Genomic DNA, 23,062 nt, shown 5'->3' on the forward strand with positions numbered 1-23,062 from the left:
ACCAATCCAAAGAGTTTATGCTAAATTCACCTGCCTATTCAGATGGCTGAAATTGTTAAGTACTGTGTTTCCAAGTTAATGAGAGGTACTCACCTGATCAGAAGCATAAGCCACCAGCCTGCCCATGATCTCTGCTTCTGTCAGCTCAGGCTTCTCTGACTGCACCTGTCTGATAATCTTTGTCCTTGCAGCAAGCAGTGCAATCAGGGTGGCCTCGCTTGCACTTCCCTGGGGGATAAATTGAGGGAAGATTGCAGATGAAAACATTGCAGAAGGAGAAAAGCGGCATTCATTCTGTGTTAATCTGTAAAGTAGTTAACAGAAAATACAGATGAGAAACTGTGCAATCTTATGTTTTTTAAAAATATGTCTGACAGCTAGGGAGGAACAATGCCAATGCCTTTTCCTTCCCAATGCCTCTGCCTTTTCTCTTAAATCTCTATGCTTGGTCCATTTAGGCAACAGCCTCGTAAGCAAGTGCTACAAAGCTGGACTCACTAAGGCTTAAATGTGTGTGAAAAAGCTATCAGACCAGGCACCAGTCTGCTCTTAATTCATAACAATGTCAGAGTAACTGCTGATTTCTGTTACTCTGGATTTCTGCACATCTAAGTTCCATCACAATCTGAATGCCAGCTCTCACTTCTATCAAGACACATGTGTAATTATACACCTTTCATATTAGAATTACCTTGGGCAAGTAAATTATTGTGACCAAAAGAGAAAAAAAACACTGAAAAACCAAAACTGCTATGATTCAATATAGCTAATTGCACTTCAAAGTATTAGTTATGTATGTTTTCTTCATCACCAACAAAGATGAAAGGAACAGTGACATACTATTTCTAAATTGCACTTTGACTCACAAAACATCAGTTTAAAATATGTCTTGGATACTCTGTGATAACAAAAATAATTTTTTTGTATCAATTTATTAATTTATTTAGTAAATTTCACAGAATACAATTTCCCAGAAATTCTTTTTATAGTTTTCATCTAAAAAATGCACCTGAAACATGCCCTAAACTACTCTTTTAAACTATTAGTAGCAGTTTGTAAATACATACTCATAAATTTCAATGTATTGGGGAATCTCTAAGCAAGATGAAGTTTTTAGGTAGTTTCAAAGTTGATTAAATATCATGTGAGTCATAACAGCGCTCTGAATAGAGTCACTTATTTTAGTATCTTTGTCTCAGAAATAACCCCAGTTTCAACAAACTAATTTTGGAGTGATGTTTCTTCTCCTGTACCAAAATTCTCTCCTACTACTATTGAAGACTTGAGTATACTTACTAATAACAACAAATGTTTAAATATTTGGAAAGCAATTTTATTTCCTTAAAGATGAGCCTGATCTGACAGATTTCATATATGAGAATGATCCCAGTGAGTTCAGACTTTCTCCTACACTGAAGTTGGCTGAGCTATTCATATGAGACCAAGCTCCCTTCTACTCATGTCAACATCTCAACAGTGCATGAATGCAATCCAGCTGAAATTCAACTGAGTAATCTGGGAAGAGGACAGTCCCAGAGCATTCACTGAATGTATTGCCAATGATTAATATATTTTATCTGCCTTTTTGGTAGTGTGAGATTCAAGGAATGTAGACCCCAAGGCATAAACACAAGCTGCAGAGTTTTGTGCAGTAGTTTGCATTTTTTGTGCATTTTTTAATACCTCCTGCTGCTGCTGCTGCATGCAGTATTATGGTAACTGAGGGAATTATTACAGATACAGTATGGAATTAGGATACAATTACTCCTTTTGGCCAAGTAAGGTAGAACTTCCATGTGGAGGCAAGGGGCAAAGGAAATTTGGTCTATTAATTACAGCAAACATAATTTGGCAATCTCCTTAAATAATGTTATTCTGTGTATGGTCTGTAGCCAGACAGAGCTCTCATCACAATATCAGAACATGGAGAAAGCTTCCTGCTTTTTCTGTCCAAAAAGTCAAAATAGCTGAAATAAAGTAACTATTTACACTGTTAGTGCGTTTCCAGGATATGAATGGAATACACATATTACAAAAACGGGCATTAATACGTAAAAGAAAATGGCTGTAAGAAATTACAAAGGTTAAGGCATTTATTTGACATCTCATGACAGACACAGGCTTTCCCCCCTTGCCTCAGTTTCCATACATCACTTTTTTTATATTGCGTCACCTTTTTTACACTGAACCTTTTTACACTGCTTACAGAGCTTGGTTTGCAATGCTCTTCTGTACACTTGGCACCAAAGTCTTGTGCTAAATATTTTTGAGGAAAAAAACTGCCTTGGTTCTTGAGCTACTTGGCTAACTGACAAGTAAGATAAATCAGCAGTGTTCTTTGCCAGGCCAAAGATAATTTTGTCTCACCCCTAAAATACTTTTTCTTTGCAGAGCAAGAAAACTCTTTAAAATTCAAAGCAGGTACACTTTCCAGCAATTTATCTAGAATGAACAGCAGGTTACAAACTTCAGGAAGAAAGTTGCTTTCTTGCTTATTTTTGAAAGCTGTTTTTTCTCCTCTTCAATGCTGCATGCTGCATTAAGGGAAGGATGATGATACCTTTGCTTTTACCACAGGCAAACAAAGGTTGCCATGGCAAGCAGGCTCAAGAGGCGGAGGAAATATCAGCAAGAGCTGATGTTCATGTCCACCAGAGCTCTGAACTGAAATTTTCTTTCATCTTTTGCCATTTTGAAGTGTCATCTTGCACAGAACAACAAAGTGCTTCATATTGACATAGACTTTCAAATGTAATTAAGAGGCAATTTTCACAGGCTCAGTTTTGCCCAATAGCACAATAATTACTTGGCATTTAGGCACAGAATGAACGGCACTTTCACACACGTTGTCTTTGCCTCATGCTCTTTTGCTTGGATCGTTATTGTTTCAAGACCAAGACAAGAAGATCTGCAGCCCAAATGACTGCATCATAAGCTGGAACAGAAAGCCCACTTTCGATTCTGAAAATGACCATTTTCTGATGAAAATTATGGGCAGTCCAGCACTGTCAGCCTGGAGGGGCAATATTTCCTGCTGATAACAATCAGGCATAATTGCTTGCTTTAACTGGTACAAAACAGATGCTGCTACATGCATGAGGGAAGCTTGATTTCTTGAAAATAAAGCCCTCCCTAGCAATCGTAACGATAAAGACACTAACAGAGCAAGCAGATGAGTAAAGAACTATACTGGAAATACACTGGTGTAGGTGCAAGTCCATCTAGGACCAAGATTGCCCATAATTATTGGTCAGGTTATCTGCTCAGACATTGTAAGCTTCATTCAACTGTCAATGTCAAAGTTGGGGGACTTTTTTCTAGTTTGGATATGCACTGTAGTCTCAAAATTGTATTATCTATTGATAGAACTGCTTAGGTACACATTTTAAACAGCTCTTCATTTTATTATAATTGTCTGCTATTTCCTTTTTTTATATAAGAAAAACTTATATATATATTATTTTTATATAGAATAATTAAAATATAATATTAATTTTTTTTCCTTTTGTTGTATAAGAAAAACTTAAAGAAATTTGAACCTCTTTGGCAAAAACTGATATACTTTTTACTACATTCTGCTGTTTCTGTTTATCAGAGTTTATCTCCAATGTTCTGTGGAAACTGACTGAAATAAACAATTGCACATAGAAAAGGTAGACTTCTAACCTCAGCTATGAAACATTGCTGGATATTTTTGATAAATATGAGCTCAGTTCACTGAGTAACAAATTGAAGTCTCCATCCTACACAATTCTGATTTGAATTTTAAGCCTAAATTTTAAATTGAACTATTAACAATTCTTCACTTTAGAAGTGTTTTAGAAATCATCTGCTCTAGAAACATTAGCATTACTTTCCTGAATGATCGTGCCCACCTATAGACATTCTCACAGACCATCAATCCTTCTGAAATTTGAAAGGAACTCATGTGGCAGCAAAAAAAATTATATTTCCTTCATTAGTGTCCTAGTATAAAGATTTTACAAAATCATGATTTCAAGAACTCAATCTGTATTTGTTTCATTTCCCCTCTTACCTGAATGACTCCTCCACCTTGGCCATCCTTCTCAGCTAAAAACTCCTTAGGCAAATTAACCATCTTCCCTAGCCAATCCAGCATGACAGTCTCCAGTTCTGTGCAAGCTGGACTTGCAGCCTGTGTTGAAAAACAGAGCAGAGGGAATAATCTCACTAGACCATGAAGAGAAATCAGATCTACCTGAGCAAGAATAATTCTCTCTCTTTCTCTCTGTTTTTTTTTTTTGCTATAGAGACTAGATGACTAATGTCACCAGACAAGTTAGGGACCTGAAGACCATTTTGTGCATATAGTTTCTAACACTTACTAAAAAATGTCAAAATAGGCCTTACATAGAACCATGACTATCAAATATCAAAGCTAGAATTTGCATCTTGCATATTTTTTTCCAACATCAAATATCAGCCTGTTTTGAGAAGAGTATATGTCATATGAATGTGGGGGTTTTAAGAAAATTTTCCATCATCCAGATGAAAAGAGAAATAACAACAATGGCTGCTAAACTACAGTCATACTTATTACTGGATTACCAGTATGTTTGCATTGCTATCACTAATTCTAAATGTTGGTGATTTTTCAAGAGCAAAACTTGTATGAGGAAATAGCCTTTTATTCCTGGAATCATTCAGGCTGTCTGGGTGAAAACCCTTAATTAATCAAGGAAATTTACCTACAAAAATACTCCTGTGACTTCACTGCTAATAATCAATTATTTCATTGTAGAATGTTACTGAAACACTCAAAATTCTGGCAAGGTGAAGCACCATTACCACCCAACAGAGTAAACTCACCCAAGAGAAGCCCACGCATCCTATTCCACCACACAACATATCTGCAAGAAGAGCTGGGAAGGAAGAGGCTGAAGGGAAGTACGCAAAAAAGTATGGACTGTGCCAGTGAGTCACCTGTATTAAGTGGAAAATAATTATTTTTAACTAATACAGCAAGCAGGAAAAAATTGTCACAAAATCAAAAAAGGCTAGAGGTTGTGACAAGCCAACAGTTCTTGACTAGCTGGCTGTAACAGAGGATCCCATTTTTTTAGGAAAACTTATCTTGTTTTTTTCATGATATTTTCTCCATCTTTTACTCAAAATAAAAATAAGTAAGTTCTTACCCCCAACCCCCCCAACAGCTCCAAAATGAGAGTTCTCCATTTTTCTTCCTAGAAGACAAGAATTGTGTGGGTCATGGCAGCCTGAGCTTCTGTGCAAGCTCAGGCTCACTGCTCTTGAGTCTCTACCATCAGGGGCTCTCTGGTATTTTGGTTTTCCATCTCTGTCACACAACAGGCATAGGAAGAGTGTCTTCAGTGCAGCAGAAGTCCACAGAACTCTCTTGTCCACACTCTCATGTTGTTTGTTAATTCTCAGGCAGTGAATTTGACCAAACAGCTCCTCACCACAAAATGAAACAACCCATCCCAGTATACAGTAACTTCTGTAGAAAATGAAACTCTCATCTCCCTTTAACAAGTTGTGACTTACATACAACTCCACTCTGTATGAACTAATATGAGAGAACAACATGGCAACTGCATAAATGGCAGTCAATTGTCCTGCCAAAGCAATATTTAGAATTCTCTTATGTAACATCCAAGAAATTTTAAGGATCTGAGAGATACTTGATAGTGCTCCACAACTCTAATCTAATAAAATTTGAAAGCAGGAAATGCACAGCCACACAGCACTGTTCAGTGGAAATAATGTGATATGTTTGGCAAAACCAGCTTTTATATTCAAAAAGGCAAGTTTTTGAAAAAAGTCTTCCACAGCTGTAAGCAAGAATTCAGCAGATCTATGTAAGATTTTTTTTGTGAGTGGAAGTCTAGCGGCTGCAGAGTTATTGAAGGCTAGCCTTTTCTTACATCATTTTGCTTCCTTTTTAATATTGGAATTCTTCTGTTATAGCTGGAGGATAGCACAACTATACATTCTCTCTTGCCTGAGTTCAGTGTTTCTCTGCTGTTTTGTTCCACATTCATTCTCTGATGAATTTTAGCTCTTACACTCCTCTCTCCCAGTCTGTGATAAGGTTTTTGGTTCTAGAGCTAACTCAGGGATTGCTGCACCACACAGTACTGCATGCTGCAAATAGTCTGTTTCTTTCATCTTCTAACCTTCCTCAGGCCAACAACCAGCCCTTCTTTAAGGGATGTGGTCCATGCCAAGCGGAAACTGCCTTAACTCTTGACAGAATGAATCAGGTATCACTTTCCCTGCTGCAGTGTACCAATTTCAAATGTGCCTATCTCTTTCACATGAAAGCATCTTCTATCCATTACAATTTTCCACTGTCTAAACTAGCCCTGTACCTGCTGTGTTCAAGATTTCATTATTAATGGTCACTAGGTTGAAACCTGTCAAATCAGTTATCCAAAGACAAGCCGCTGTGAACCTCTTCAGCTGTATCTCACATTTGGTCGGGATATCCTTCTTTGCTGTAACAAAGTTTTAGAGATCTTGTGGCAATTGTCTTCCTTCACAAATCAGAAAAACACCCCAGATGGGATGTGGTTCTCCAGAGGAACACAATAAAATATTAAAGAAGCAGTGGTCCCTGATAGGATCCACATGCACAGACTTTCACTGATGTCCGTAATGAGCCAGGGCTGCCACTGTTCATCTCCCCAGCTCTAATCCTCTGTGATCTGTAAGACTTGTGACATTCATCTTAGGTTAATCAAGTTAAACTGACTGTTTGCTGGGAGCCATTTGCTTGATGAAACACAGCAGATTCCAGTTGCACCACTCACACAAAGCAAAAAAGCTAAAAGCCCTGGGGCAAGTGCAGCTGTGCTTCTTCCTCCTGCCTCCCCTTCCCCCTTCTCTTGAAGCAGCTGTAAAATTCTTTTTTTTCACCATGTTGGAACAGATACACTCAGTCAGATATTGCAAAGAGCCTGACATAATTGATGCCTGTTTTTTTTTTTTTTTTTTCCCTCTGCTGATAAATAATGATATACAAATGTCTTGGGTTCACTCTAATTATCACTCTAGTGCTTCTCAGATACATTCTATTTCCAAGATTTCTTCTAAGGATGTCTTTCTCTGGCTTGCTCGGTCTAAGCAATAGTCTTCCTTTACCACATTCTGAGGATAGGTACTTCAGCTGAGGATAGGTACTTCAGCTGAAAGTTTAGAGATTAATGGATCCAATGTGAGGAAAATTAGCATCTTGAGTACCACTATTTGCAGTTACAACTACACTTGATCATTTTCGGTTCTAAAAAAGAAGGACAGCAAAGCAAATCTGAGAGTGAAAGGTGACTGATATTTTTACATGCAGATCCTTTCCTACAGTCTGCCTGCTGTGGAGATCAGAGTTCTGCAGTTATTCCCTCTGTCTCTGTGTTAGAATCAGGAATCTAGGGCCATTATTGTCATTATCATTGGGTGGACTGCCCTTTGAAGGTCTACCTTACATTTCACAGTAAGTCCCCATAAAGAAATTTCACTACTCACAAATTCTTTTCTCCTACAGGGTGAAGACAGCAATAGATACTGCATCATTATCACTTCACACAATTAATTGATCCCTGCCCTTCTGAAGGAACACCATTTTCACATTTTTAGTTATACAATAAGTAGCAAATATCTGAACACAACTAACACAGTAGAGATGTCAACATGAATGAAACAAGAATCACTTCTTGGCCATCAACAGCTTACAGACAAAACAAGGGTTTATGATATGTCATATTACTTATTCTTTCTGAAAAAGCCCTTTCTGAAGTTCTTCATTTATAAAAGGGATATGAGACATTCCCTGGTCAAACAGTGGGTAAATGCTATAGATGAAAAACACTAGGTGTACTTTTAAATGTTATTCTTGTCAGGAAAAACACGGGAAGAAGAATAAGGGAAAAGGGAAAATACAACCTGAACAATTAGGGCAAAAATATCTTTGCAGACTGGCTGGATAACCTGGTAAGGAGAGCTGTAAACTAGGAATGATGAGGGAAGGAGCGGAAACCCACAACCAAGGGAGGAAGACGGACCAAGCTGGCAAGCAAAGGGACATGAGAGAACTCAGAAAGAAGCTAAGGCTAAAGCAGACTGAGCTTCAGTGTATCTACATAAATTAGGAAATGCTGAGAGGGCAGACAAGGGCAGGGGCAAGACAGAGGAGCTCTCACATCTTTTCTGGGGAATCAAGACAAATGGGTGCCTCGCTGAAGCACCTATAAGCTGTGGACAACACATGGGGAACAAACAGAAGGAGAGAGAAGGCTGAGTGCAGGTACAGGGCTATGATTTCACTGGGATCACAGAGATGCTGTGGGATTGCTTGCATGACTGAAGTGCTGCAGCAGATGAGGACAGGCCCTTCAGGAAGGTCAGATCAGGAAGGCGAGGCAGAGGGTGGTCCTTTATGGAAGAGAACAGCAGGAATGCACTGGTCTCTGCCTGAGAATGGATGATGAGCCAGTCAAGAACTTGTGAGTCAGGACTGGTGAAGATATCAAAATGGGCAATATTTGGGGGTGTGCATCTGCTACAGACCACCTGATCAGAAGAAGCACATGAGTGCAGCATTCAGACAGCTGGAAGAAACCTCATGTTCACAGGTCATAGTTCTCATATCTGCTGGACAGACAACACAGCAGGACACAGTCAGGAGGGTTCTGGAGTGCATTGATAATTACCTAACACAGGAAACTGTGGAGGAGCTGACAAAAATGTGGGACAGGGTGTGGGACTGCACATTTACCAACAGGAAAGAAGTGGTGAAGGCAGTGCCCTGGGCTGCATTCAAAGCAGTGTGGGCAGCAGGGGAAAGGAGGGGATTCTGCCCCTCTCCTGCATTCTGGTGAGACCCCACCTGGACTGCTGTGTCCCGCTCTAGGATCCCCAGTACAAAGGAGGACATTGACCTATTGGAACGAGTCCAGAGGAGGGATATCAAGATGATCAGAGGAATGGAGCACCTCTCCTGTGAGAATAGGCTGAGAGAATTAGGATTGCTCAGCCTGGAAAAGAGAAGGCTTTGGGTGATCTAACTGTGGTCTTCCAGTACCCAAAGGGAGCCTGCAAGAAAGATGGAGAGAGAAATTTTGCAAAGGCATGTAGTGATAGGACACGAGGGAATGACTTTAAATTGAGAGTAGGTTTAGATTACACATTTGAAAAAAAAAGTTCTTTATTGTGAGGGTGGTAAGGCACTGAAACATCTGCCCAGGCAGGTTGTGAGTGCTCCATCCCTGTAGTGTTCAAGGATAGGTCACATGAAGAATGAAAGGCAAAGGCTAGTAATTCATTAAATACCTTGATATGGGATAGAGTGCACCCTCAGCAATGTTGCAGATGACATAAAACTGGGAGGAGTGTTTGATACACTGTGTGGTCATGCTGCAATTCAAAGGGACTTTAACTGCCTGCAGAATGGGCCAACAGGAATCCCATGAAGTTGACTAAAGAAATGAAAACGCCTGTACCTGGTGAGAAATAACCCCCTGCCCCATAGAGAGCAAGGATCAATCGGCTAGGAAGCAGCTCAGAAGAAATGGACCTGGTAGCCAAGCTGATCATGAGCCAGCAATGCCCCCTGGCAGCAAGCACTGTGACCCAAGAGCATTCTGTGGGCCAGGGTATCAAAACTGCTGCCAGAAGATGAAAAGAGCCCATCTTTCCCTTCTATGCAGCACTGGAAAGGCCACACCTGGGCCACACCCATCCAGTTCTGGGTTTTCCAGTACAAGGAACGAAGACCTGCTGGAGTGATTCCAGGGAAAGACCATGGAGATGATTAATTGCTGTGTCTGTGATGTGACAAGTGTCTGAAAAAGCTGGGGTTGTTCAGCCTGCAGGAAGCTCAGGGGGTACCTTGTTCATGTGTATAAACACCTCACAGGAAGGTGTAGAAAAGATGAAGCCTGATTCTTCTCAGACGTACCCAGTGACAAGACAACAAGGAATGTGCATGAACTGAAATAGAGAAAATTCCAATTAAACATAACAAAAAGCCTTTTTACTGTGAGGGTGATCCAACTTTGGAACAGGACAGCAAAGTTCATCCTTGGAGATATTCAGTGACCAGCAGGACATAGTCCTGAACAACCTGCTCTAGCTCACTCGGCTTTGAGCAGAGGGTATGGACTAAATGATCCTGAGATACCAGCCAATCTCTACTGTACAGGACCTCATGGTTCTGTGCCCATGTAAGTCTTTGGAATTAAGTATAAGCAACATGGGTAGAATCAGAATTACTATAAGAACTGGGATTTATATTGTGCTCTTTGTGTCACTAACATTTCACACCAGTGGAAAAATTTAGGATAGAACACTTTTTCTTCAGAATGTATCACTGTGTAAAAGTAAATTTGTTTGCAGGGCACGTAAATATCAAGAGAAGTCAATTTAGTTAAGAGAGAACATGACATGTTGATGACATAATTGGAATTCAATGTCTCACTTTCTACTCTCGAGTGATTCATCTCTTATTTTTTAATGCATTATTATTTTAATGAAAGTTCTCAGGTGTTCAAAGTATTTTCTTTTCCACTTCACAGACATTACTATTTTCCTCCAATGAAAAAGAAAAGGTAATTATATCTATGAGCATCAATTAAAATATTTGCACGTGTTGGACATAATTCTCTTATCTAATCTGCATTGATTTAATCCCCTTGGATTTAAGACTTCATCCTCAAATCTTTGAAAAGAGTGCAAAGGTTTCAATTGACTTCAGTGGAACTTTTGCCTGTTAAAGTACAGCTGACTGTCTCCAAGGAAAACAAGATAAAATCATACTGAATATCAAATATTTACATTGGTCAGTGGAAAAGAATTGGCATCATAGTACACTGACTAAAGTCAATTTGATTGTGGTGTCCAGTCCCATCACAATCATATCACCTAGCTGCATCTAGAGAAGAAACCCAAAGTGTTTATTGAGGAGATCCAAAGGAGAGATTCCTCATTAACTTTTACTAATAATTCAGTTCTCTTCAAGTTACTTAGAGGCCTAAGGAGACAAGTACATATTTAAAATAAAAAAGGTGCACCATGAGTGGAAAAACAAGAAAATTTCAGGCCTGAACAAATGCCAGATGATTTGCCAACAGTTCTGCATTGTCTGTCCAATACTGATCTATTCAAGGACTAATATTTAGGCAGTGGTGGTCTGCCTTAGAAGCTACGAGAAGTAGTTGACATTTAGGAGAGTAAGTCAACAGAACAAGTATTGGGAAGAAAGCTTTCTAGTCAACTCTAATAAAAGAAGTCTCCTAAGAGAATTTTAACATTTAAAGATCAGCTTGAAGAAACACTTCAGGCACAGCAGACTAATAAAAATACTATTTTGTAAAATATTTACTGTGCTATGAAAGTAGTAAAAATATCACATGAAACTGAAAGTTATGAAGTTTTGCTTTAACCAGTTCAAGGGAGGAAAAGGAATTATTTTCAAAAGTAAACGATGCATGAAGCAAAAGAATTATTTGATTATTTCTAGGAAAAATGGAAAACATTAGTCAGATCATATTCAACATGTAAAGCTGACTCCTGCCTTCTAAAAGTTAATCAGTGTGGGTATTTATGTTGGTAAACCCCCACTTTCTTTGAGGTGTTTGAAAACCTAAACGCAGTATTGAACGCTGCACTACAGTTCCATTTCTCTTACCCCTGGCATAATGATCTTCTCAATGTCCTTAAAGACATCCTCAAAGCTCTCGGGATCCTGGGGTGCACAGTCTGCAACGAGGGGCCGTAGGTATCCTGGTTCCACATCTGGGAACACCTGGCGTTTCTCTATCTTCTCCAGGTAATCCGCCACATAGTCCACCATCTCCTTCCCTCTCTTGCGGAACTCTGCAGCATCCATGGGTAATGGAGTTTAGGGCTTATTCTCGGAAAAACACCTAAAAGAAAGAGAAAAAAGAACCCTTTTTGAAAGAGAATTTTACTAGTTTTAGACCTGTTATTCATATGATTTGTAGGAAGACTCAAATGATCATGATATGAGCAGATTAGGTTAATACACACAGACAATAAGTTTAGCACAGAAGAACAGTAGAAGCACATTGATGAAGATTCAAAAATTACAGATTTATTCCCTACAGCTGCTGGGTGACACAAGGATGTGGCACTGTTAAGTGGCACATAATCAGCTCCCTAATGTCTTATGGAGAATAAGTGTAAGAAAATAGCCAGCTGTGTGTCTCTATTATAATTTGTAATAACAAGCTATAATAATCACAATTATCACAGTGATCCACTATGCTGCCCTGTCATTTTATCTGCTTCTCAATTCCTGTCTTGTCTCAAGATCTAGCTTCTTGACTCTTTCACTGTAAATGCACATGCTTTGTTATCTACAAAACTTTGTTTCTTAGTGAGGTTTCAAAAAGAATTCACTTCAAGTTGGTCTGTACTGTGTTTTGCAGGAGAATGTGAGAAAGCTCTGTCTGGGACTGTCCATACTTCTAAGACGTTGGGCTGCAGCTCCAGGGGTTATTTGAGACAGGCAGATTGTGTGAGCACACCCAAGGTGATACACGGCTCAGCTGAGAGGAGCTGGAGTTCGCCTGCAAAGTGCTCTGCAAACATAAATTCATGATACAACAGTGCCTGCTCCTGCCACCCTGGCCCTCACAATTTTATTACTCTGACTAGCTGTGCATTTTGAGTACTCAGTGAATATGTGGCTGAAACTTTTTATTCACTGAGTACCAAAAAAGTGTCCCTGAGTCCTTATATGCTCACATTGAGGGATACTGTTCCTTGGAATCCAGTCAGAAGATTGGCAAGAGAAAAAAGAATATTCACTGCTGGTCTCAAGAACTATTGTGCTTAGCTTACACACCTGTAGATCTTCGCTTTGTAAGGAAATTATAGTAAGCACAATGTGAATATTAGATAAGTAGAAGACAATTTTTCAGATATCAAGTATTTGTGATAATGATTTCTAACTGAGGACATAATTTTGAGAAAAGAGAACCTCCTGGGCTTTATTACATTTGAATTAGTACCGTAACATCACAAGAGAAAAACATTACCAAGCACTGTCTTAGACACGTCTCTGCTGCTACAGACAGGGGATCTGGAATTTGTGTGGAGCAGCTGCTGCTTTTATTTAAGAAGGCAGGGTGGTGCTGCAGGTCACAAAACACTCGGGAGAGCAAGGATCTGCACAGCAGGGACTTTTAAATGCCCAGAGAGGGTTGCTCCTGTTGCTATTTCACTAGAGTTTTATAGAGTATTCTCTATAATCATCATGTAAGTGTTTATTTGGCTCTGTCTCTACCTTTCATAAAGGAGTATTAGGACCTCATATCTTGCTACTAAGTTGCTGGAAATACATTACCAGTGGTTATTACACTCCTTAGAATGTGCAGTGGGCAGCTTTGCGTGCCAACTCCCTTTTGAAAACCTGTGTTTAAGCATGCAGTTTTGTTTCTGCTCCTTTAAAATCAGGATGATTCAATTTCTTCCATACTCCCTAAATTTTACGTGCATTTTCATTCAACATATCTTTGTTCATTGTTCAAAATTTTAATAAATTCTTTAAAGAAATCAGCATGAACTGCAGCAAACAATATGCATTTCTCTGGCACCAATCTAATTACACACCAAGGCTCTGTTCATTGGTTTAGATATTTTTTGCCAGAAGAAATCTAAATACTGTGCTGTTGAACTTCTTTTTCAAGACATCTCTAACTTAACTCTTAAGTCATGCTATTATTATTTATTTTATGCTACCTCATTCATGGGTTCATTGCTATAGCATGCCCTAAAGAACTTGAATGAGGTGATCTGTTATTTTTTTCCACTGGTTTCAGGGAAGAAAGCTATGAAAAAAAGGATTTAACAAACAATGACAAATTAGTGGGAGATGCCTGAGACTGAAGTGACTCAGAGCATGAGGACTGATGTTCGCAGCACTGTGCTGTTCATCACCAGTGTGCTGCAGCTATTCCTACAGACCTTTACACACGGATCATATCACCTATCTCATTCCTAACCCTAACCCTAACCCAAGCACAGCAGGTAAGAGCATCACTGCATAAGAGCATCACTACACTACTTCCTAGCTTTACTTGGCAGTATTCAAATAAAAAGGACCACTTAACATAAAAACTTCTGTGGATCACATGGTCTTGTCCTAAAATACAAATCAAATGTCATAAATTAAATCATATTTTGTGTAAGACCAACACAGCTCATAAACCCACAGAAAAAAAGAATTTACTTTATCATATTACCAGAACATACATGGTATGTTTTATAGGTTGTGACATTTACATCAACTTGTTGCTACACAGGATGCTGATATTGTTATTTTTATTATTAGAAGTTTGGACAAAGTTCTTTTTGGATATCAGGATAAGCAAGTAAAATATGATATCTAAATATCAGATACACATTCTGTGGGTGTAGTCTATTGCTATGGAACTCAATTTGACAAACTACACATTTTGTCTAATCACGAAGACCTTGCTTGTAATTGTGTAATTTCTTCCCAAGAATGGGAGTTTCATTGGCTCATCCTAGCATTGTTTTGGCTGCACGGCTTCTGCCATTAATCATTGTTGCAATAGCAAAATTCAGGTAGAGAATTAAATTGCAGGGGAAACCCACTGTTTTGCATGGAAGTAACTGAATCCAGAAGCTTAAATGTTAAGATTTGAAGGTTGAACCTTTCATCCCAAATGTGCTATAGTTGTTGTACTGTTATAATTTGATATGAACTAATATTTACATAATCTCTAATACTCTTACAGTGCAGCGAAGTACGTCAAACTGCTTCAGTCTGAAGCAAAGTATTTAACCCTTCTTTCCTCCAAAGGCAATATAAAGAAATTAAAGATCTGATTTTTTCTATTCATGCATCTTCCTTCCTAAAATCCCCTACCTACAGTAACATATGCATCTCATGGGGGAACTGTGAAGGCATACTCCTTGCAGGAACACAGTGGTCATCCTTTTCACTTCCTATGTTATATCTGTTCCTCTGTGAGTGACAAGACCCACTTATCCTTTCATCCCTATTTTTATTCTCTTCCTAAACGGTTTGCTATAGATTTCACTTCACTGCTTCAAAGTACTATTTGCTATGGAAGCCATCTCCAGCAGGCAACTGTAATGCTCACTAGTGAATACTATCAAAATGCAAATTACTGAATTAAGTACTTTGCATTTTCTCTACCAGTACAGAATACCTCTACTTGCGTGCACATCAAGCTCATGTACAACGCAACAACATAATGAATAAGGAGAGAACTTCCCTCTATGCCAGTGTATTTTTAAAATATAGAGATTTTCTAAGAAGCAAAATACTTCAGAGAACTCAGGCCTTAGGGTTTAAAATGAAAAAATGCTGTTTGAGAGAATTTGTGCTTCCTGAAGGGATGAGTGTTACAGTCTGCAGGCAGTCAAAATATCCACTTAACTTGAAGGAACTTAAACTGCAAAATAATGCAAGCCAAGTTTCCTAAACTAAAGGGAAATTTCAGAGAGACTAAGCCTCTTTCTGAAGTATTTAATACTGGTGTATCTTCTTGAGAAAGTCTCCACACTTTCAGAGATGCCACAGCTCCCAGGATGAGTTTCAGCATATTCAGTATCTGTGAGCTAAACCCCAAGTGAGGAGAGCACAGCTTCTCAGGAGGTGCCCTGCCTAATTGCAACCTCTGCCACACTGTGAGCAGCCTGTGTGCAAACTCATTGACAGCCTCACTCTGATTGATAAAATAAAATTTTACCAAGCACATATTCTGCCTGAGCACTTTTGTTCCCAGCAAGAATCACTGGCTACTGTTACCACTGCATACTTCCGATCCAATCCTTCTTTACTGGAGAAGATTAGGTTCTGCTCTAAACTGCAGGTAAAACCAAGAAAAAACATGTTAAACCTTAAATTATAACAGTGTATCTTTTTTTACTTGTTCATATATAAACTCCTTGGTCTTTGATTTTGCTGTAATTTGTCAGAGGACAAGTACACTACACAGTCTAAAATTGACATATCCTTTGCTGCTTTTTAAAAAACTACTCCTACCTCAGAGCACTGAAATACAGACACATTTTATTTCACTGAAGTTACTGAAAATTATTGTTAGTCTTTAGATTGCATATGTTCATTTGCCAGCAATTTTCTACTTTATCTGAAACTGAACCATACATACCTTACACACAAGTAATTACTAAAGATATTTATAGGTATAGTATTTTCTTGGTAACATTCAGCTCATTCATTATTTCTGTTAAAAAGCATTGTCTATGATTTCAGAATCTGGGTGAGTTTTTTTCATATTTACTAAATATGAATGTAAAATATATCTAAATGCTACCAGGAAATTCATTATGAGAAGGAAAAAGAGAAAAAAGATGAGAAAGCAGAAAAAAAGAGGGAAAAGGCAAAAGAAGAGCAAATGAGGAGAGACGTGTATTTGGTACATTAAAATTTTATGTCTCCCTCTTCTCCAGTTGATCAAACTAAAATAAACAACGGCTAACAACATAAAATCTTTTTGCAGCTCCTGTTTATGAATGCAGACGGGAAGAATGCATAGACACATTAATAGCACCTAAAACTTTACTTTCTTTGAGCAAATACAGCTATAACTGGGTCTCTTTCCAATATATGAGTCAAGTGCACTTTCTATTCTGATTGCTGCAGACCAAAATGTAATTTAAGGGCTCATGATGTTTCAGTGACACCACCGAAGCCACGAGAACTTCCTGCTGCTGAACCCAGCTGAAGGTTTTTGCAGCTGTTGCCACTGTTAAGCTGAACTTCCCCTGCTGGCAATAGGATACTGCCAGAAAAAGAGCCAAAGGATGAATTTTACTTCAGCACAAGTAAACAGGAACTGGATCTACACTGTACTTCTACCTTTGCACAAGTCAAGAATTAAGAGAATATTATAACCTCTATATTTTATTTAAATAATTACATTTTCCAGAAGTTGCTGGCTGTATTCATTTACTGTCACTGGCACAGTGTCTGCAACCTCATAATGTTCCCCGCTGAGGTCTTAGTACTGTGATGGGAAAGGGTTATTTCTGAGGAAAACATCACCCTAAAAAAGTCATGCATATAATTTATCTTGAAATTTTATTATTCAGAATATTAGGCATAGAATTTCTCAAGTCCTGCTTGGTTATTGCAAGCACTGCTGTACTTGGAAAGACAAGGTACAAACTTTTGTATACATGGGATTCTACATGAATGCATAGAAACAGTTACAGCTGACACACATCAGATGTAAAAAACAGCAAACACAACACAATAGGTGTACACTAGATTGTGCAAACCCAGAATAAAAATAAATGTTATTATTGTTATCATCATCCCTAAAATAACACAAGCTGTCTGTTTATTAACTGAGATCCCACTCTCCATAACCAATTGTTGCATTAATCCGAAAGTACCTACTTCAATTTAATAACCATAAAGACTTAAGGACAAAGAATGCTACTTACAGCAAGTTGGTAAGGTTTTTGCTTCTCCCCTGCCCTTCTCACTGCTCTCCTTTGCTCCTCAGTGGCAGCTACAAAGCGGAGAGGATGCAGTTGCCAGCATATATAGGCAGAGTATCCATGTCCCTGCAGCCTATCACAGCCACGGGCTTTGCACTGAACGTGCAGCAGCAGCAGCAGCAGCAGCAGCATCTCCCCCTCCCACAGCTCCTCCAAACACAGCTCGCAAAGGAAGCTCCCTGAAAAGCAGCGGGATCCCACCGAGAAACGTCCCTTGCCAGGTTAACTCTGCAGTGCCCTGTGTGTTCTTCCAGGGGCTCCATGCACGAGTTCATGAGCAGAGAGTGTCAGATCACACGCTCCCCGTCTGTGCTGCGCACTCCGGGACATTTCTGCTGAGGCTGCTGCAGTAACAGCAAATGCTTTGATTTGCTTCTGTGAAATATTATTGCCAGGAAAGAAACACAGATGTGGTCAAAGTACCACTCAAGTGACTGCAAGCTGAGGTACATAGCTGTGGAATAAACATCCCCAGATAAGCCTTATCCAACTTTTCCCAGTTTCTCTCTTTGATCATATGTACACTTAAAAGCAATTCTAAAAGTGTGTAAGATTTGTTTTCCTAATCTAAAACATTTATGTGGAGTTCTCTTTCCTAGATGAATCCAGGTGACGTCCTGTCATTTTTATTTCAGTCAAGTTTATCTAAAAAAAAAAATACTATCAGCATTTCATAGTCCTAAACAGCTCACAGCCAGGTAGTGTAGCAGATTTGGGATGGTCATTGCTCTCGCACCAGTCTCCAATCCATTGCCGTATTATCACAGATAACCTTTTTGTGAAGGAGGAAAAAGTCACAGCTTTTTAAAACTGTCACGGCTCTTCCAATGTTACACAAACAATGACAGCTCTGCTACAATTCTGGAAGATCCTTTTCAAAATGAAACCAGTACCTAAACTCCCCACGGGAGTTTTCTGGTGTCATTGCACTTGTTGTGCCAGATGTTATTCTGTGATTTAACTTGCATTTCCAATGCCTGGGTTGGCTGCTGTAATCATTAGTTCTTCAATCTCGAAAAGCATCAAGAAATCCCAGAGTCAGTTGCCACAGCCTCTGAGATGTTTTCGACCTCAAATCAACTCCTGAGTTCACAGAGCTACAAACTCGATACACTGGGACCCCACAGGAAAACAGGTGTTTTGGAGACTTTTCCTATATATTTCTTTCTTCCTGAATTTGACTGAAAAGGCTGAAAATTCAAAATTTGTTGTGAGGGCATAAAGAGATGCAAAAATTGTAGTTGTCCTTAGTAAACTTAAAGAGAACTGAAATTTCACTTCAATTTTTGATCCAAATGGTTTGCAAAAGGTAAATAACTTTCAAAGGAAATTAAAAATGGAAATTAAAATTAAGATTGGAGTATTAAAATGCTGGTTTAATTAGTGTTGAAACACAGCCTCAAAGTCACCTGATGTGTTTTTATTTCCCTGCTGTACTTGTAAAGCTTGCTGTGAAGAGGCAACGGTTGCATTTTCCATTAAAATAATTCTTTTTGTTATTTCTCAGGAAGAAAAAGGAAATGAAGTGTGAAGACACAACAGGCAAGTTGGAAAAGGGGAATTAAATGCCCCTCTAAAAATCCTGTTCCACGTCTCTTCTATAATTTAGAAATTCTTCTGGCTCATACTAGTTTTATAATTCTCACCATCAACTGCTGGCAATCAACAAATCTTTGTTTAACAGAATCTTTCTGTGCTGGACAAAAGAAAGATCACTAAGCTTTCTATCACAAGTTCTGACTAAGTCAGACCTGATGATTTTGTTCCAGACCCTTCAGACTGCTCTTTCTTCCACAGACAGAGAACAACTTCGTTTACTACTGCCTACAAAAGAGATCCCCTCTTTAGTGCCAAACTGTTCCAAAATTCAGGATACCAGTGTGTGAGTAATAACAGATGATCTCAAAAGGTTTAAAGGTTGGGACTTACTGGTAGGCACCCAACAGACCCATTATTCACAGCTAATATGAGACAAGCTTCAATATGTTTTTGCACATGGAAGTCAACTGTGATGATGATACCTAAATGATGCTGTGTCCATGCAGTAATAGCAACAATTCATTACCACTGCTGAAGCCTTTGGTTTGCAAATGAGGTGGGGGAGAGGCTGTGTTTGAACAGGAGGCTCCAGCACAGCACCAGAAATGAAGCAGACAACGTGATATCAGTCACTGCAGTCCCACTGTCAGTCCTTATGCAAAGACATAGATCAAAGCAGAGGGGATTAAACAGTTTGTACCCACTTTCTAACAGCTTTCACCTCTTCCACAACTGTACAGTGCAGGTTAGAAATGAAAAGGCAGTTTCCTCTGGCTTTTAGTCCAGTTATGATTAGATGGCTCTACTCCCAACTTTGCTTTTCCCCCACCTAAACAGCCTGACACTCTTCTCATGCTAGCCTCATGGTGTGGGTCTAGGTACTAAATTTTATTATGTGTTTGGGCTGTAGTTCACTGAGCCTAACATTATTTGAAAAAACCGGTTCTGTGCTATAACATGAAGGGCTTTAAATTGACTCAGTTATGCTCAATATCTTAGACACTGAGAAAATAATTTGAAGCAATTAATTAGGGATCTAGCACAATGTTTGTGCCTGTTTTCCACATTTGATGTCAAAGGAACAGACACTGTTGCCTATGTGTAAAAAACCCCACTGTTTTGTTGTATTTGGTTTACTCTATGTCTGTAGTTTAAGGATGATATTTGGAGACTGCAGGCCTTTTTTCCAGTTTTCCTTGCAGCTGCTCCCTCAAAAAGAGAACAGTAGTAGAACCCCATCTTTGTCTTTCTTTTTTCCCCCTAGCATATTCTTCCATTAATGTAAAAATACTAGTTACAGGAAATTATCTATGAGAAGGTAAAAGAAATACAAACAAGTTAGAATGGAATGAAAAATCCTTTTATGTTCCATAAACAAGGTTCAAATCTGCATAAGCACAAAGATGAGACAAGAAAGAAGAGAGTATTTTAGATGAAATGTGCAATTAACAATTTTCTAATTAAAACAAAAGGGTGTATTTCCTTTGGAAGAAAGTAAGAATTAAATGAAGCCTTCTGACACAAATAGTTGGATTACTCTCAGCGTATGAGGATAAAACCTAAGTCTCCTGCAGAACATAAGTAGACTTTGCAACAGATTAGCCAGGAGATGAATCTGAGACAGAGCTGACAAACTGGGAAAGTATCTATCCTCTTTTTTAAATATTTTATGTGTGACTTGTTTCCCTGCTCAGTATCTATTGCTGGTTGTGTGAACATGTGAAGGTAAACCAAAGAAGGAAAAAAGGAACTGCTGACGAAGTGAACATGGACACAGACTCACACACACAGTTTCAGAGGAGTTAATGTACCATTTGCTGGTTCAAAGCAGCCTGAGCATATTACTCTTATGGAAGCAAGCCTACAGAAAAGAGAGGTTGTGATGAACTGAAAAAGTGTCAACAGAAAAACTGACAGGCTGTGAAGAGTCACAGAGACAGTGAGAGCAGGCTGCAATCACAGTAGGCAGACTCTTCCAATACCAAGATAGGAATAGCTTCTGCTGGGAGCTGAGATGTGCTTACCTAGGGGCGTAGGCACTGCCAGGGCACTCGTCCAGCCATGTATTGCTCACAGAAAGAATGTTCTCAAGCATTGACTATTGTCAGCTTCACAGAAGCTGTGGCTGACAGATGAACTGCTATGAGGCCTTAAATGTGCTGTGAAGCCCTCTTGTTAGAAAAGCAAGTTAACACAGTTAGTTTATGAATGGAATAACCCCTGTGTGGATGAAAAGACAGACCCAGAGGAACATGAGGAACAAAGATGGCTTGAGGGAACACAATGCAGTGCTTGTTCTTGAGCAAGTGATTTATTCGGATCACTGTTTACAAAAATATCGAAGAACACACAGTGCTTGGTTGAGAAGGTATTTTTAATTTATTATAATCACTGACTGTGATTAACACTTTGTCACAAGGACCATGCACTCGCAATAAGCTTGGAAGAGCATTTGCCAACACTGTAAGACTTGAGTCATTCTTCAAAGGATAACATCACTAGTCTCTTCATCAAGAGCATGTTGGTGCCCAGTTGTCTGAGATTACAGTAAATGCTATGGCAAGGGATCAGGCCAGTGTTTCTTGCTGTACATCCCTGTCAGCTTTTCTACAAAGGTGTCTTTGGCTCCTCTTCAGTCTGTGCAAACACATGCATCTTTCCAGAAATGACCAATGCAAAGCTTCAGGAAACTTTATGTTTAGTAGAGCACATTGGAGAAGTTCATGGAGGACTGTCTCCTGTGGGAGGGACCCCATGCTGGAGCAGGGGAGGACTCCTCTACCTCAGCAGTGGGAGAAACAACCTATGATGAACTGACTATAAACCCCCATTCCTTGTCTCCCATCACTGCTGGGGAAAGAGGAGGTAGAGTTTGGGAAGGACTGGGGCAAAGGTGTTTTAAAGACTTATTTTACTTCTCATTATCCCGCTTTGATTTTGTTAGTAATAAATTCAATTAATATCTCAAATTCGAGCCTGTTTTGCTCATCATGACATTCAATGAATGCTCTCCCCCAGTCCTTATCTCAACCCAGGAACCCTTGGTTACATTTTCCTTCCCCTGTCCAGCTGTGGAGAGGAGAGACAGAAAGGCTTTTGTGGGTGCTGGCATCCAGCCAGGGTCAACCCACTACACAGATATCCCAAAATGAGAGCACTGGAAAAACTGAATGGTAACCAGACCTCCCACATGCAGAGGGTCTCCCTGGTCATGGACACACATTCACAGCTGAAGCAATGAGTAAGGTAATATTTGCTCCCTTTGCTCTGGGTTGTTCTCTTCACCTCAGGGCTGGGAGTGATATATGTACACAGCCCACCTGCTTGAGTGCAGGAAGATGCACTTGCACTAATATGAGTCTTTCCATTGAGCTGTGTGCCCCTGCTCCTGACTCCTGCTGATATGGTTGGCATAACCAACACCATTTCCTTAGACAGACAGTCATAACATGTAAGCATGCTGGTCACATATCACCTCCTCTTTTCCCCTTTTCAACACTGTAGTTGTCACCAAGATGTGATGGCCCCCATCACAGAACAGCCAGATCTCCTGTCAGCATTATGAAAAAACTATCTGCCCCACAAGATTGCTACCAGGATGTTGTGACACCAGATCTGGAATACAGAAATGTAACACTACATGAGATACTGCCTATAAAATCAAAAAGCAAAACCCGGGATCCTCCACTCGTCTGGGACACAGCCACTGCTGTATTCTTCCTCTGAAGATGAAGTGACTCATGTTCTCCTGGGTAAAGTCTGAGTCCACACTATGATTATTGTATCATACACCAATTACCAAGAATTTGAAATGACCTGCATAGGGTCCAAATGACTAAAAGTGTAGTTAATAAATACTCTAGATAGTAAGAAAGCTACAATCATTACTAGAAATTTTGCTTAGCTGAAAGAATGTCATAAAAACTGTGCAATAAACTATACTAAATCCTAAGAATTGTAGATAGCAATAAACTATGCTGAAAATTAAGTATTTAATTGT

At 39.3% G+C, this 23,062-nt stretch overlaps 1 protein-coding gene across 2 annotated transcripts in view; it reads right to left on the reverse strand.

The window, feature by feature from the left end:
* The window catches only part of DDC (dopa decarboxylase), a 71,634-nt gene that overhangs the window by 37,919 nt on the left and 10,653 nt on the right, over nt 1-23,062 (reverse strand). The window contains exons 1-5 of one of the 2 annotated variants that reach the window (XM_005484242.4): nt 17,467-17,837; nt 11,663-11,900; nt 4,831-4,944; nt 4,037-4,156; nt 94-228 (exon numbers count right to left, since the gene is read on the reverse strand). In XM_005484242.4, coding sequence (XP_005484299.1) covers nt 94-228; nt 4,037-4,156; nt 4,831-4,944; nt 11,663-11,863 — 570 coding nt within the window. In that variant the 5' untranslated portion in view covers nt 11,864-11,900; nt 17,467-17,837. Of the gene's footprint in view, nt 1-93; nt 229-4,036; nt 4,157-4,830; nt 4,945-11,662; nt 11,901-17,466; nt 17,838-23,062 lie in introns of those variants that run through there. The other variant, XM_074546220.1, reaches the window with a different exon arrangement.

Source organism: Zonotrichia albicollis, chromosome 1, assembly GCF_047830755.1.
Source record: "Zonotrichia albicollis isolate bZonAlb1 chromosome 1, bZonAlb1.hap1, whole genome shotgun sequence".
Lineage (NCBI taxonomy): Eukaryota > Metazoa > Chordata > Aves > Passeriformes > Passerellidae > Zonotrichia > Zonotrichia albicollis.